The sequence below is a fragment of the Armigeres subalbatus genome, chromosome 2 (genome assembly GCF_024139115.2).
Source record: "Armigeres subalbatus isolate Guangzhou_Male chromosome 2, GZ_Asu_2, whole genome shotgun sequence".
Classification (NCBI taxonomy): Eukaryota; Metazoa; Arthropoda; class Insecta; order Diptera; family Culicidae; genus Armigeres; species Armigeres subalbatus.
The window spans coordinates 200039477-200056215 of NC_085140.1; the positions used below are offsets into that span (position 1 = coordinate 200039477).

At 34.5% G+C, this 16739-nt stretch overlaps 1 protein-coding gene across 4 annotated transcripts in view; it reads right to left on the reverse strand.

Moving 5' to 3' along the window:
• The window catches only part of LOC134211495 (A disintegrin and metalloproteinase with thrombospondin motifs adt-1), a 59788-nt gene that overhangs the window by 23584 nt on the left and 19465 nt on the right, over positions 1-16739 (reverse strand). For 3 of the 4 annotated variants that reach the window (XM_062688391.1, XM_062688389.1, XM_062688390.1), the window contains one exon: positions 880-952. In XM_062688391.1, coding sequence (XP_062544375.1) covers positions 880-952 — 73 coding nt within the window. Of the gene's footprint in view, positions 1-879; positions 953-1281; positions 1324-16739 lie in introns of those variants that run through there. The other variant, XM_062688392.1, reaches the window with a different exon arrangement.

Genomic DNA, 16739 nt, shown 5'->3' on the forward strand with positions numbered 1-16739 from the left:
TGGAGCATGCAAATAAACGTAACACTCAATTGATCTCACTATTATTTTAAATCGAAATAAATTTAAACGGTGTTTGCTTGTAAAGTTCAATCAAATTCTATTGAATATCGAATGTTAATTCGTTTGACTGGATAAGTTGCTATTTTACACGTCGTTGAATTTTCAAAATTATTTGCTGTGTAGATCTTCTTCAGTGTGGAACAGGACAAATAAAAATCGAATACACTAATGTATGTATCATGTTGTAGTGCATGTTTGGTTCCAACACCAACATCGGTTTGACACTTGTAGTACTGGCTGCCAGGTCGAAATAACCTAGGTGTTAGTCACGCGAACAGGAACGACATTCGCAATCTTATACTTATGAATCAACTTCCAAAACCCATCCTCCGGTATATTGGTTTGCCATCTAGAAGCAGTTTAAGCAGAAACTTTCCGATATTATAGAAAAAATTGCATGTTTTGTAATTTCAATCTTATATCCAAAACTTCATAGTTATAATAATGACAAATTTATAGGATCCCTTAAGCGTGACAAATGTATCATAAATTCTTAATTATATAGAAATTCCGCAAACGTTGTTAGACTGGATTATATCGAACAGATTCCAAATCAGTCGTGCCTTCCTAAAGCCTCAGTACATCGTTTGTCATTTTGACAAATATTTATTTATCAAGTTTATCCTGACATCTATCAGCCTGTTTAAAAATCGACATGGATTCCAGGCTGACTTGACAAATACTTGTTATTATGACAAACAGTGTACTGAATGTTTTATGGCCATCACAGGCCATCACCTGGCCATCACCATAGAATTAAATCCAGTTCACCCTATTCAAGTCAAACGGTACAAAGTGATGACATCAAAGAATACTTACTTGTACTTTCCTTTCCGAATAGTAAGGTTTGCTCATGTTCCCGCAGATACCGATGCAGATTGTTTGTATCCACCTGCAACAAAGCAAAATAAATACAAAGACGATCAAATACCTTTATCCACTTGAGGGCCAAATTAGCAAACAATGCCGGCGATGAACGTTATCGGAAACATTGCACTGTTAAGCAGACGTTCGCTCATCTTCTGGCCATGGTGGATGAAAAGCAAAATCTTTTGTGATTTTTTTTTTAACTTGTTTAGCTATGTAAAATTTATCTCCTGCACTTCCTAACCCCGATTCAGATGCATAATGGTTCGAACAAAAGCTGTTGCAAAATGCAGCACGTGGCATTAAGTGTCTGGAAGGCAGTTTCAACGGATTGGAAAAAAATGCACTACTAACGGTTCGGCATCTCTGCTTACAACAATTTATGACACTTTTCGTATCTTATTTGCCATGATATAGTCATAGGCATATTTTTTTTCCACCGGTATGCAACTTAATAGAAAACATGTTCGCATCTTGTTTGTCTATGGTCAGTCAGCTGTGGAATTGTCTGTCAATGTCAGCCTACATCCTTTCACTGCATATCTGATCATCAAAGTGATAAAATCTAGCCCCATTGCATTGTTTGATGCGGTGACCCATCATAGTGATGGGCAATTGTTTTTTGGTATAATATAAATCCATTGAATATGCGTGCCCTTGCTTGTAGTACAGTGTATTTTGCCATAATCCTCATAACGTAATTAATGACACCGGATAAATCCTCCCAGATACATTTTGGAATTTTCAAACTCATATTTTTTACCCAAATCCTTGAACCGCTGTTTTCAAAAGTGGTTGCTCGCAACTTCATACATTGATGGAAATGGAACAGGCTCGATTTCTAGATTCATCCATATCCCAGCGTAACTGGTAATATAAGATGAGTTAGTTCAATTCAATTTATTTCCATCACTTGATTGTGCCTTTGATAGATACGTATTTCGAACTCAACAGTAAGGCCGTCCTCAGTGTCTCGTACTTAACTCGACTTGTTGACAGCCTTACAGTTTTATTTATTTTTATTTATTTTATTAATTGGGAGCAGGGAAAAGCCCGCTTGAGTTGAACAGTTAGACATTCATTAGCTCTCACTCAAGCGGGCGCAAAACCTCCTCATCTTTTCTATGCATCAACAGATTACAATATCCAAATGATACAATTCGGCTTAAAACTACATCCAACAATAAACTTAAATCTAGGCCTAGCTACTACTGATTGTTGTTTAGAAGGTGAGAAAAGTTCGTACGGAGAGTGTTACGAGATAAATGTAAATGGTGGAAAGTTGAAGTCGAAATACGTATCTGTCATTATCAAAGGTACAATCAAGTGGTGGAATTAAATGGAATTGTACAAACTCGTCTTATGACAAGACATTCCACTTAAAACTCAAAATACTTTTCTTATCAAATTGGTCACATTTAGTGGTCAAAATATCTATTCTAAGCAACTCGATAGGGCCTCAAATTAATAAAATTTATATTTAATGAAAATTTATTGTTTTCATATATCTTGCTTATACTCGTTTCTGCTGGAAATAATTGTAAAGAATATATTTAAAATTGTGTCTTCATAATTATTTCTAAATTAAAAAGAGAAAAGAACACATTCGCTCAAAGCTAGAAAGCAGGTCGCCGTTGGAGGTGCCACCCGGTGTTGCGGCCAAAAGAGTTGTCGAATACAGGCCAAACTTTTTTTGAAGCGAAAATACTGCAAAATAATCATATGTATTTGATTTGTGTCATACATTTATATCCATTTTAGGCTGTGAACCATTCCACCGATTCGTTTAACTTTTAGTTAAAATTTGACACTTCGATGGTTATTTTCCCCTCATGGTTAAAAAAATTTCGGAAGCCGACCCATTTGCGTTTTGACAGATTGATAGTTATTCGGAACGAAAATGATTTGGCGCCAATTTTCTCGCGAACAAAGTTTAACTATCGAACTGTCAAATCTAACCATGCTCCGGAGCAGGGTTATTTTTAACCACGACGAAATAACCATCGAACTGTCAAATTTTAACTAAAAGGTAAACGAATCGGTGGAATGGTTCACAGCCTTAAAGTGTGCCATAAAATAAATTAAAATAAATTTAAAAACTTGAGAATTTGTCAGGTGCATCAAACTATTTAATTTATTACACACTTAAAATAAATCGCCGAATTCGGTAAAATTTTACCGAAATCTCAATAGCAGAACTGTTCGGTAAATAATTTTACTGATTTTCGGTGAATTTGACAGTTGAACAATGGGGAAAATTACAAAAATTCTGTAAAATAATTACCGAACAGTTCTGCCACAGACAAACAGACATAACACTTGTGAAATTTTCATCGTTCACTGATTTACTGGCCAATTTAAATAATCATTAGTTGGTCAATCGATCACTCGTGGCGCGCGCTTCGGATTTGCTCGAGTTTGACATTTGCTTACTACCGCCATCTGGTTCGCAGTTTGCCCAACTTAGTGGAAACAACAAATGTCGTTAGTGTTTGTAGGACGATGAATTTTATGAGTAAATGTTCAATGTGTTATGTCTGTTTGTCTGTGGTTCTGCTGTTGAGATTTCGGTAAAATTTACCGAATACGGTGAAATGAGCTAAGTGTGTACGACACATAGAGAATACACTATTTGAACGCTCACCTGAGCTAATTGAGCAAAATGTGAACATGTAACTTCACGCAAAAAAAGCGTTCAGGATTTCGTGAACTAACAAGTTCACGGTGTATATTTAGTCACGGATTCGAGAACAACAGTCTCGTTTTCTGGAACGTTCTGGAAAACGTGACATTAAATCACGGTGTATTTTTACTGGTTCACGGATTCAAGAACGCTTTTTTTTCCTGATACTGTTCTAATGTTGATTTTCCATTATGGCACCCAAATGAGTGTTATAATGGATTTTATGCAATTCGTTTGAGTTGCATAATGGTCATTACAGCACCCAATCCATTGGTATGGAAAAGAAGACCGATTTATCCCCCAAATTCGAACTGTAATTGTAGTTTGTGCAATTAGTTGCAAAAAGATTATTTCTTCAGCACGAGTTGTACGTTTATCCAACGAGACTTGCCGAGTGAGAAAAATACTACGAGTGCTGAAAAAATCGAGTTTTGCAACAAGTTGCTCACGCTATTTTTTCAACGACGATAATTGGGATTAACTATAATAAGTGCATTTGTACCAAAAGGAACAATCAGATTTCATGTTATCGTGTCACATTACATAGCTCGATATACCATGAAACGATAGATGAACCTACCTTGTGAGATTTTTGATGTCATGTTCATGTGCATAAAATTAATTAATTTATTACGTGACGCAGAGAATACGCTATTTGGACACTTACTCAAGCTAATTGAGCAAAATGTAGGCACATTATGATGCTGGTTTTTCATTATAGCACCCGAATAAGTGTTATAATGGATTTTATGCAACTCATTTGATTTGCAAAATGATCATTAAAGCACCCATTTCATTAGTATGGAAAAGTAGGCCGTTTTATTAATCAAACACGAACTGTAAATCAGGTATTATGGTCAGGACTTGCAAAAAAATGCTTTTCTATTTTTTTATATAAGTGTGTGCCACTGTACAGTGTACATATCTCTAAGATTCCATTTCAATTTCTGTGTCTCGAAACTGTTATTTTTATTTATAAATCTAGATTAACTTTTCAAAAGTAACTTATATAAAATATATTAAGTTTTAACGGTGCATTGCTAAAAATAATCTAAAACTAAAAATTAAAAGAACAAACACAAAAACAGTTTTTTAAAATCAAAAGTTGTTTCCAGAAGCAAATTATTGTATAGTTTAATGAAACACAACTTATTAGTTTGATCGTGTATTTCAGAATGATCTTCAAGTCACTGTCAACATCTAGTTCATGTATAGGTCTACTATGATCAAGTATATTATTACTACATTTCGGCCATCCTGATCAGTTAATGCCTTCGTTGTAAAGCGAATCATTTAAATTTTCATGTGCTAAATAATCAAGAGATAACCATAATTTCATATTCCTTGGAGAACACACTGAGTTATATGGAAGACTGGAAATCTGGAACCCTTCTTTATCAGACACTACGTAGCGATCATTCGGCAATATTTTATTGATAACATGTGGACCTTTATATTTTAGCACAACAAAATCTCCGACTTTGTACTCAGTAGCTCTTCTTCGTTTTTTATCTGTTAACAATTTATTGTACATTTGGTTATTATGAATAATTTCTTTGGCTTTGTTTCGCACATCATCTACATTAATGCGATCATTGTTGTTCTGAAAACCATGTACAAACGTTTGCAAGTTATGATCAATTACATCTAAATTTTGATGTAGAAATCCAAATAACAACAAACTAGGATAGGTTTTAATTGATCTGTTATAGGTATTATTATAAACAAATTCAATCTTACTTAGCAAATTATTCCATTTCAAACCAGTATCATTTGTCATTTTTGCAAGCATTGGTGATAAAGTTCTATTTACACGTTCCGCTTGTCCATTCGCCATTTGTTCGTCAGCAGTTTTTATATGTTCGATACCATTACTTCGTGTAAACGTATCAAATTTGACGGAAGTAAAACAAGAGCCTCTATCGGTTATAATTCTGTTCGGCTTGTTGTAATAATTTAAGGTACACTGGGGGAAGTGGAAAAGGAAAAATCGATAGTGCCTGTTTGAATTAGTGTAAAACCAGTTTAAATGATCTAAATGCGTTCAATCAAAATGGGCTATCAAAAACAGTCAATTTTGCATCAACATCATCATACCATTTTGGTCGCTTGAAATTTATGGAAATAGATTTTAAAATTAGGAGTTGTTTTTCCACTTACCCTAGTGGGATGGGGTAAGTGGAAAACTCATGTTACCTTGACCTTCAATAGTGATGAGTAGTTACATATAACTAAAATCAATACGATAATTGCTCTGAGTATCTTTTGTGGAATATTTTCATTACCTTAACGGAATAGATCCTCAAGGAATTCTCGTAAAAGCTAGAGGAGGGCTGGTTTTGCCTTCTCGAACACTAAGTGTACGTAAAATCTATATGCTCGCCCCAAAAATGAACTTTTTAAGGGAAAAGTGGGACTTTCAGGGTTATAAACTAATCAACTTGGTTTAACGAATTGAGATGATGTCTTTATGTGCGTATTTGTATGTATGTGTGTGCGCAAAGCACGTACAACATTATCAGCTATTCTTGAGCACTTGTCCTTAACCAGTTTGTTCGCAAAAAATTGCATTCAACGGCGAAACTTGTTATGAATAAAAATGAATGCGAATTATAGAATATATTTACCTATCAGTGCTATTTTTAACTTTCTTATACATTTTTTTCATATGTAAATCATGTGAAAGGCATCAATACCGATAGGTGGATTAATCAGGCATTTTATACTTTATATTAGTCCAATCACCACTGGAATCACAATGATAACAAAGAAGGAACATATTAAGATTCATAGCTATCAAAATAAACCCTGGAGGGAAGACAAAAATTGCGTAATTAGAACATTATCCACTTCCCCTGCAGTGTTTGATTCCTGGGGTAAGTGTAAAATCTTTGAATTATTTTCTTTCTTGGTACAAACCACTACCAATTGAATGGGATTAGTTTAATTATATTATAATGGTCACCTGTGATATAAATTCACTTGAAAAAGGGACAATTGGTGCAAATAAAAATTAATTTTATGAATGCAAAAATCAACTTTTCGCGTAACCTAAAAGTACAGTTCATGTGTTAACCGTGTTAGTGTATGTATTATACAAATTTCAACACAGTATTAGTGTGGACATCAAAGTATATTCTTACATAGTGTTATGATGTGGTAAAAACTGTAAAGTATGTACAATTCCAATTTTTCGAGTCGATTTTTACACTTACCCCCTTTTCCACTTCCCCCAGTGTACCTTATATAATTTGACAAATGTCTTTTAACTTCTTTTGAATTAGTTCTTGCTTAACTTTTTAAAAGGACCTAGATATCATTTTTTCATGAATTACTTTGAGTACTGCAATCAAAAGCTTTCATGTTGTTCTGTTGATTGCGCTATTCAAATTGATTCATGAAAAAAAATACTTAGGTCCTTTTGAAATGTTAAGCGAGAGTTATCCGTGTTGAATAAAACTTAACAAAATTTGTAAATCCATCGACTATGACAAGATTATATTTGTAACCACCACAAGAAGATAATTGAATAGTTCCAAAGTGATCCAAATGAATTGTTTTAACCCTTTATAAGGCAGTGGCAACTATATTGCCACCAACAAATAATATGTTTTTCTATTTATTAACAAGAGCTCTACTTATTATTTCACATGTAGTGACTTTATTTGCTTCCTAGTAACACCCCAGATGAATTTGAGCCATAAAAAATTGAAATGTCAATTTGAGAACAGTTTTTTTACGAACAGATCGTAAGTTTCGAGTGGAAGAAGGATTTTCAGTTATAATTCGTTAAAAAAACGACAAAGATATATTTTTCCCGTTGGTATCAATTATTTTGAATCTCCTGTGTTAGATTACTACGTGATTAGCGTGGAAAAAGCTTTGCCTTTCTGTATATTTGTTTTTTGGATTTTTGACGAAATTGTGTTTTTTTCCCTTGGGAGAAAAAACGCGAAATTTTTTTTTTCACTTATAATGCGTTTTCTGACTAGGACTCTTCACCAAAAAATGTAACGTACCTTGATTTGACTGGTTCTACCACCAATTTTTCAATGTTTCTGAACTGTTTAATGTATAACAAACATACATTTGAGTTTAATACCATGTCAACATTGTGTCCTATTGTTGTTTTGTTAATTTATTGTTTAGATTCGTCTGCCTTATAAAGGGTTAAAGGGCTCATTACCTTTATCAATTCATTTGAGAAACCCTTCTTTCTTTCCTTCATTAGGGCTGAAAAATATGCAACTAATACAATTTGATATATATTTTTTCACTATTTTTTTTTTCATGTTGGAAAACCAACAGTGTTTATTTATTTCATTCAATGTCTTTTCAATTCCAATATGACCCATATTATCATGACAAATTCGAATAATAAGTTCCATAATTCCAAAAGTTTCTGGGCGAGCGTGGTTCAGAGGTGAGGACTTAAGTCGAGGCTTCATTCGCGTGATGTCGAGACTTATGTCTAATCACTATTCACTAAACGCACATCTGTACAGAATAAACCTTGTCGATAGCAACTTATGTAGGTGCGGAGCCGGTTATGATGACATCGATCACGTAGTTTGGTTCTGCTCGGAAAACGACGTCTCCAGAGAGCAATTATTGGATACCCTAGTGGCCCGAGGTAAACAACCCTTCCAGGAGATAAGAGGTGTTTTGGAGAACCGTGATGTGGTCTATATGCAAGCCATTTATAGTTTTCTTTGTTCCTCTGACATAAAAGTCTAATACTTTTGTTTTTTTTTCTCTTTCTTCAAAGTTTTTTTTGTTTGTCTCTGTCTTTCTGTCCCGTAGAGCACCGTCTGGCCATCCGGAAGATGCTCCCATTCTTCGAGCACGACGACACACCACATCGCCCCCAAATGACCGGATGAGCTGCTGAAATTCCTTGACTATGATGATTCCCTGATTCCCGAATCCTAATCCCCGTTCATCCTTAAACATTGTAAACCTAACCTCGGTACGTTGGCTTATTTCCCTCTCTTACTAATTTAATAATAAGAATATGTCGATTGTACATATCACAAAGAAACGTGGCTCCGTAAAGTGTTATACACGCCTGAGCCTACCAAATAAACGAACTTGGAAAAAAAATCGAATAATCTTATCAACCATCAACTTTGAAATTACTAGCAAAATTTTATCATCAACTTTTCTAAAAAGTATGCCATTTCTCAACTCGAAATTTGGAAAACTACTATTTTCTAAATGTTGTTTTATATTTTTTATCTTATCATCTTGCTCTTGAGCCAAAATCACATTTCTTTCAATAGCTTCAGTTTCTGAAAGACTAATTTCACTAATTTGTAAGTCATCCATACACAATTTTTCTTTGTTCGTATTTTGTCTACTCAAAGCATCAACATGCCGCATTTTGGCTTCATCTCTGTATCCTAAAGTGTAATTATAGTGTTCCAAAACCAAGGCCCATCTACTAATTTTTGAATGAATTTCTTTTTTAATTAACGTTTGAGCCAATGCACTACAATCCGTGTAATTTTTTAATTTTGTACCAGACAAATAAACGTTAAATCTCTTAATAGCATGTACTACTGCCAGTGTCTCTAATTCAAAACTGTGCAGTTTGGACTCAAATTTATCAGTACTTTTACTAAAATAGCTTGTAGGGTGAAAATTGTTATCATTTTGTTTCTGTAATAGAATAGCTCCAAATCCATGACTTCTAGCATCGCAATGGAGTAGTGTTTCAGCCATTGGATTAAAAATGGATAATATTGGTGCCCTAATTAATTTCTCTTTCAACATCTGAAATGCTTCCAACTGAGCTGCATTGAAATGAAAAACAGAGTCTTTTTTTTAAACATTGTATAGTGGTATGCGATTGATTCGGTTGTTTACCGTTTTCATTGATTGTGAAACTCAAATAGTCAATCTCATTAAACAAAAATTTGCATTTTTCAAGATTCAATTTCAAAAGATTATTATTTAATATTTCGAAAACTGTTTTAAGAGTTTCTAAATGTTCTTCAAATGTGTCTGAAAATATAATAATATCATCAATATAAACACAAGTTTTTCCTTCTTCTATTAATTTTTTAAAGATTGTATTAATGATCCGTTGAAAAACTGCGGGCGCATTACAAAGCCCGAACGAAACGCGTAAATATTCATACTGTCCAGATGGTGTTACAAATTATGTATATTTAGTACATTCAGGAGCGATTTTGATTTGGTGAAATCCGGCTTTTGAATCCAAAACTGAGTAATATTTTTTGTTCCTCAATTTATCAAGAATATCTTCAATTAATGGTAAAGGGTAGTTATCTCTATTTGTATTTTTATTTAGCTTGCGATAATCAACACACATTCTAACATCACCATCTTTCTTCTGAACCAATACAATATGGCTTGCATAAGGATAACCACTTTCTTTGATTTGCTACTCAAAAGCTGTTTAACTTTTTCGTCGACTTCATTCTTCTCAACGTATGATAAACGTCTTGGTTTGAAATGAAATTGATTACTGGATTTTAAAGAAATTTTCATACTATAATTTGTGACAGGCTCTGAAGGTTTGTCAGAATATAAATAATGTCTTTTCAAAATATCGTAAAACATTGCAGATTGATCACTACTTACATTTCTAATATTATTCTTTATTTTGGATTCTTTGAAGAATTCTACAGGGTTTGCATCTGAAAGATATCCAGCCATAACATTTTCAATCAGAGGGTCTCGAGAAATTTGGATGTGGTTTTTCTCGATAATTGTTTGAACATCAGGTTTCATGATGATATCTCTTCTAATAATAGCATCGTATAAAGACATCGTCAAATCAGAAACGACCAGAAAATTAATCCAATCCGTTGTTGTTGTCCGTCTGTTTGTCTAATTCAGCATCCACAATTCCTATTGCATTTGATCGCATCTTTGGAATAGGCTTGTGAGTAGATTGTTCTCTCCTTCCAAACATGGTAACATCTTGCGGCAACATGTCCTGGCTGCTAACAGTTGTAACACACGATTGTAGTTGAAATTGAAGGTCCTCGAATCTTGATCATCGAAAAAGCTCTTGCAATATCTGCTACCGTTGAGAAATTCTGCATTCTGGCTTGAATTTTCAGGTGCTGATCAATAAGATATTCGACAAACTCATTTTCTTGTAGACGCAATGGCATTGCTAGCATTCTTTGCTCGTTACAATATTGACCGAATGTTTCCATAGTGTTCCACTTCCTCAACTCCAATCGTTTACGCGCTTCGAATAGACTTATTTTTGAGGAAATAGTTGTTTTCATGGCACAGAAAAAGTTGTGAAGATCCATAAACAACAGCTCCGGTGACTATGAGAGCCAAACTTGAGCATTTCCTTTTAAGTGTTTCAAAACTAGCAGCTTCATGATATCGTCGTTAATCTTGAAAATTTGCTTCATATGCTCAACGACGCTAACAAAATGTTCGACATTCTCCGCATAGGATCCAGAGTAGTCCGGCAACAGTGAAGAAATTTCCAACTTGAACATCTGATTTGAAATTGTCGCTGTTCCAACATTACGTTGCTCTTCTTTTGATCTACATACAGATGGTATTCCAGGCGACCGACTACAGCGCGCGAACTTCCTTCTTGACACGTATTTTGGCCAGAATTTCTTGCCCCTTCGGATTGATTTTCTTGATGCAGCAAAGGAATACTTCTTCCGAGATTTTCCGAATCTTCGATTTCCGAGGGTTTCTGGCTTCTCAAAAACATCTTGGACGATCTGTTGTATCCCACTTCTGAATTTTATTAAAACACAACTTATTAGTTTGATATTGTATTTCAGAATGATCTTCAAGACACTGTCAACGTCTAGTTCATGTCTAGGTCTACTATGATCAAGTATATTATTACTACATATAGGCAGCCGACCTAGCAGAGAAAAATGAATATCTATAGAGGTGCCTACGATGGAGCTTAACAGTGGTTTCAGGCTTATTTATCTAAATATACCCAACTTAATCACTGTTTCGACAACGGTTGTATGATCAATTGAGTTAACGATATAGTATAACCATCATTGATATTTTAATTTTGATATGATTCTCCTCCGTGGTCCATCAGTTACATCAATGAAAGGCACATTGATAGCATCCCAGTGGGATGGGCAATAAGCCGCCATCTTGAATGATCAAGGCAACCCGCCATTGTCCTGAGCCGATAAAGATACCCATCGCCATCTTCCTACAATGCCGCTGCGAAACACCGACTCATATGCTGCGAACTACAGGAACGCCAGAAAATCTTCTCCACATTGATTCTGATAGCCAAATAGCACAATAAACTAGATTCAATTAATCTGCTAAGTAGGTATATTAGTCCATTACACGAAAATAATAATAAAATAATTTCACAGTTACTACACCCGTTGTTCCGCGTAGCCCCTTTCAAATCTCCAGTACTACTGGGTACAGTATAATACGGGACTTGCGATACAGTTCATAGTCGCGTGTCACTGAGCTATTCACCGGGAGGTTGATTCTTCAGGTTTTCAATAGTTAAAGGTTTCAAAAATATGAGCAAGTTTACATTTAAATAAGCCAAAGAATTGACAATAAAATGAAATACAATTTTTGACGGGAAAGGTCAATTAGGCATTTTCATGGTTTCTTTGATTAATTTTATTTTCTGATCCTTATGATAACATAAGGATAATAAATACACTTACTCATTGAAAGTTTATATGGGAAATTTTATGGCGTTATTTACAATAAGGAGCTAGGAAACCCTCCCACAAAAAAATAGACGAAAATAGCTCAATAATATCAAATGTTGATTAGATAGCAAAATTAGATATGGACATGATTGATATAAGAGATAAAAGATCTTATCAATATTTTGCACTAAAATATCATAAAGAGATCAAGTTATGAAATTTGTAAGAAGTGATCAATATCATGTGCCACTAGTTTGTTCTTATCCATGGCATATCATGATATTTAAATGGTAGGGTAAAGAACCATTTGGGCAGTCACCACAGATTGGTAGAGGAAGCCTTCGGCTACCTGTTGGTGGTGTTGGTTTGCGTAGAAATGCCATCAGATTGGACGAATCGATGTTTGAATCTTTGTTTACAAAATCACATACGTCTTTTTGAATAAGTACCCGAGATATCATATTTTGTTGTTACCCTCCCAAACATTAAAACTAAAGAAAAATGGCAAGCTTGAAAAACAAACCTAAAGCCCTGCGAGGCCTATTTCGATGCGGTTTGTCGAAACTGAATATTACCATAATACGATAAGGTTGTCGTTTTAGAGACTTGTGCCAAAGTGGCTTAATCGTATGAAAATATCGGCGCTATCCCTGCCTTATGATTCTACCTCCAGGTTATCCATCAAAGAGCATCGGCGATTCTTAAAATCCATTCTGCCACCATCAACTTTTTGAATGCAAATATCCGTATACGGAAGCAAAATCAACATTCAAGCTAACGGGATTACCAACGAAAACAAAAACATACTAAAACGATTTCTCTTTCCGTAGTTCCCAAAAAATTTAACACTGTCAGAAGTGAGACCTTTCTGATATACATAAATCTCGTTAGCTGATCATCATCAAAACAAAATACTAGACCCCAACCAGATCCAGCCTTTAGTTCATTCGTTGTAGCTTTACCCACAGGTACCATCACTGATGCTTTGTTATGCATCTTATTGTGGTAATGAAAATTTACATGAAGACTCACTTAGCGCACTGAGAATTAATTTGCACAGCATTATCTACGACCTACGGATTAATGACCAGTAAATGTTGGATGAGAACAGCACATAAATTACGGCGACAACGTTCTCATGCTGCTCTGTACATGGAAGCAGCAATATAAGTTTTCACTTTTAATCTAATTTACTATTTTCACTCACGTCACATGAGCTGCAGGGGTCAACGGTCTCTCCGTTAGAATGTTCATTAGATACAAGTGGCACATATTTTATTTAAATTAATTGCATGGGAACCAACCCAACGTTGAAGGTGATATGTATATGTAATTTTTTATTTAGGTAATTTGGTTTATTTTATTTTATCTTATATTAGTTTATTTTATATTCTATCTTATTTTATATAGAACAGAGTACCAACAGATGTTTCCCAAGACTATTTATCTCTAATAGGGCACTTCAATCGATAAGTACAATTTTAACATATTTGTTACTAGGCTCATTGCGTATGGTAATGGCAATAATACCTAATAGTAGTTATGGTATCCTTTAGATGAAAACCAATTTATAAATGTATAGATTGGTTGACAGCACGATTATGAAGAAATTCTAACTCTAAAGATCGACCGGACTTAGATTCTTGCTAAAACTTTTGAGTGGACCCAAAACATATTTTTATGACTGACCTCTGAATCTGCGAGACCTTGCCAAGAATTGTTGCCATCAATCTGGTAATGCTGCAGCAAAGTAGTTTATAATTTAGCAATCGTAACAATTCGCATTTCAGCAAACAAATGAATGCAAGTCGGACGCTAATATGCAAGAGATCATTGAATTTATTGCTATTTACACAACCACAATAACATTGACCGTATCAGATCTTCAATTGAACAATCTTTGATGCACCGAAAAGATGCAAATAGCTATTTTGAAATAAATACACGTTCACAAAGCATTGCTTTTCCCGCCCGCGCTTTTTGATCATTAAACCAAAAACCAACGCAAAATGGTTAAGTAGTTCTGAGATATCGCGCATAGGCACATAATGGTTCCACTACGAAAAGCTTGCAAGCATGACAGACATTGTGGTGTAGTTTTGCTGCATTCCGTCACCTCCGTTTGGAGAATTGGTTTCGCGTCGAGAGTTATGTAACATTGAAGATGTAATGAAGAAAATTCAACTTTGGCACTTTTATACACGGCACAAAAAACCTGGCCTTATCTTGTGAAAATCATTACCTTTACTCAGCATCATGGGAGCAACTGACGACGGATCTTTAGTTAAGTTTTATTACTGCGAGAGAGACAATGATCTGCATAAATTAGACTGGCTTTGGTGATTTAGGGCAATATTTACTTCTATAGGTGCAATAAGACGACACTAATTTCATTAAAGCCGACTCAGCAGACAAACATATTAATTAAGCTTTATATCGTGATTTATGAGAAATAGGAGCAAAGTGAATGGGTCAGCAATGACCGATTGGCAAGCACATAGATAAGTTATAACTTCAAAGCAAAATCTGCACCAGACTGCATTTAAGGCAACGTTGTGACAGCTGTTGACTGAGATCAAATATTTGGATGAAATATGTTTTCAGGATGGTTCCTAATCTAAATGAAGCCTCATTATCGTTTTTGGACTCAAAAATTAATCAATTAATAATAACTCCTCCAGCTAAAATTTTTGTAAGCGGGTGTGACGAGACCTCCAAACACACGCGACTATCGCCGTCCCTTAACCACTGACCACTGATACTTATAACAATTATCGAACTGCTGCAGAAGTTTCTTAAGGTTTGCAGGATTTCCTGAATTTTATTTGACATTCCTTTAAAAATTCCTACCGTAAGTGACTTGCCAGCTTAGGGGTGAAAGACTCTCTATTAATATTTAAGAAAATCTTTCAGAAAATCCGATGGAAATCCTAAAGGAATTTTCTGAGAGATTTCTGATGGAAATTCCAAAGGATTTCCTAATCCTGAAATTTTCGAAAAAAATTCCAAACAAATTTTGAAATGAAATTTCCAAAGGAAAAACATCTGTATGAAGTTCGTCTTCTTCTTCTTCAATGGCTCTACGTTCCAACTGGAACTTGGCCTGCTTTTCAACTTTACCATTAGCCTTTCCTCAGTTATTAATTGAAAGCTTTTCTATGCCCGCCATTGCATGAGTATGTATCTTGTGTAGCAAGTACAATGAATACACTATGCCCAGGGAGTCGAGAATGTTTCCATCCCGAAACATCCTAGACCTGACCGAGAATCGAACTCGGCATCTCCGGATTGGCAATCCTACGCCTTTACACGCAAAGCTACTGGACACCCAATGAATTTCTTAAAAGAACGAATTTCTGCAAAGCAATTCCTGAAGGTAGCTCAGAAAATATAAATTCTGAGGTGAATTGCAAAGGTACAGGTTGCGTGGCGAAATTTTGCAGTAAATTTGAAAATGAAATGTCCTCCATGATTGCAAAATTAGATTTATTAAATCTTTCAATTACTGCAAAAATTCGTCACGCACCATGCTGAGGCAAATTTCGAAAAAAAAAATCCATGAAGAAATACTGAAAGATTTTTTCCTATAACTTCCTGAAATAACTACTGAGGAATTCCTTAATATAATTTTGTGCAAAAAATCCTAAATGAACTTTCATAGATTTTTTTTTCAAACGATTTCGGAAACAATTTACGTAGGGATTCACGTAGGAAATTTTTGAAGAAATTTATGGAAAGAAAACTTTTGAAAGAATATCTTTGAGAATTTTCTAAGGTTTTCCTAAAGAAATGAGAAATTAGCAATTCCTGAAGAAATGTCCGGAAGAATTTTTAAAAGAATTTTCAGATTTTTTTTTGATGGATTATCCGAAAGAATTCCTTTAGGAATGTCCTGAGGTTTCTCCAAAGAAATTTCTAAAGGAATTGATGAAAAAAGTTCCGAAGAAATGAGAAAATGTAAAAGTAATTCCTGGAGGAATTTTCAAAGGAAATGCTGGATTTATTTGCGAAGGATTTTCTGGAGGAATTTTCGAAGGAATGCCTGAAGGACTTAGAGGAAATTTCTAAAGAATATTCCAAGGCCGTGTGTATTTTTTTTGACGAAAATTTCAAGATTGTCATAACATGATTATAACATAATGTGTTATGTTTATTTTCGCCATTTTTGGTAGGTAGATAGGAATTGGAAAAAAACGAAGGTATAATCTTCAGTATAACTTGAACCTTAATTCAAAGTTGAACCAGCTGGACAAACTTAATTGCCTACATTATGGATAATCATAATCTTTTCAAGAACATAATTTGTTATAGTATAGGCGATTTTCACCTCTATTTATGTAACACCACGAGTTATATTTTTGTTCAATTAATAACACATTTATTAGTAATATTTTTGTTAAAACTAGAAGAGATTTTTTTTTACAATTTTTGTTATTTTAACTACTAATGGTGCATGTTTTATAACA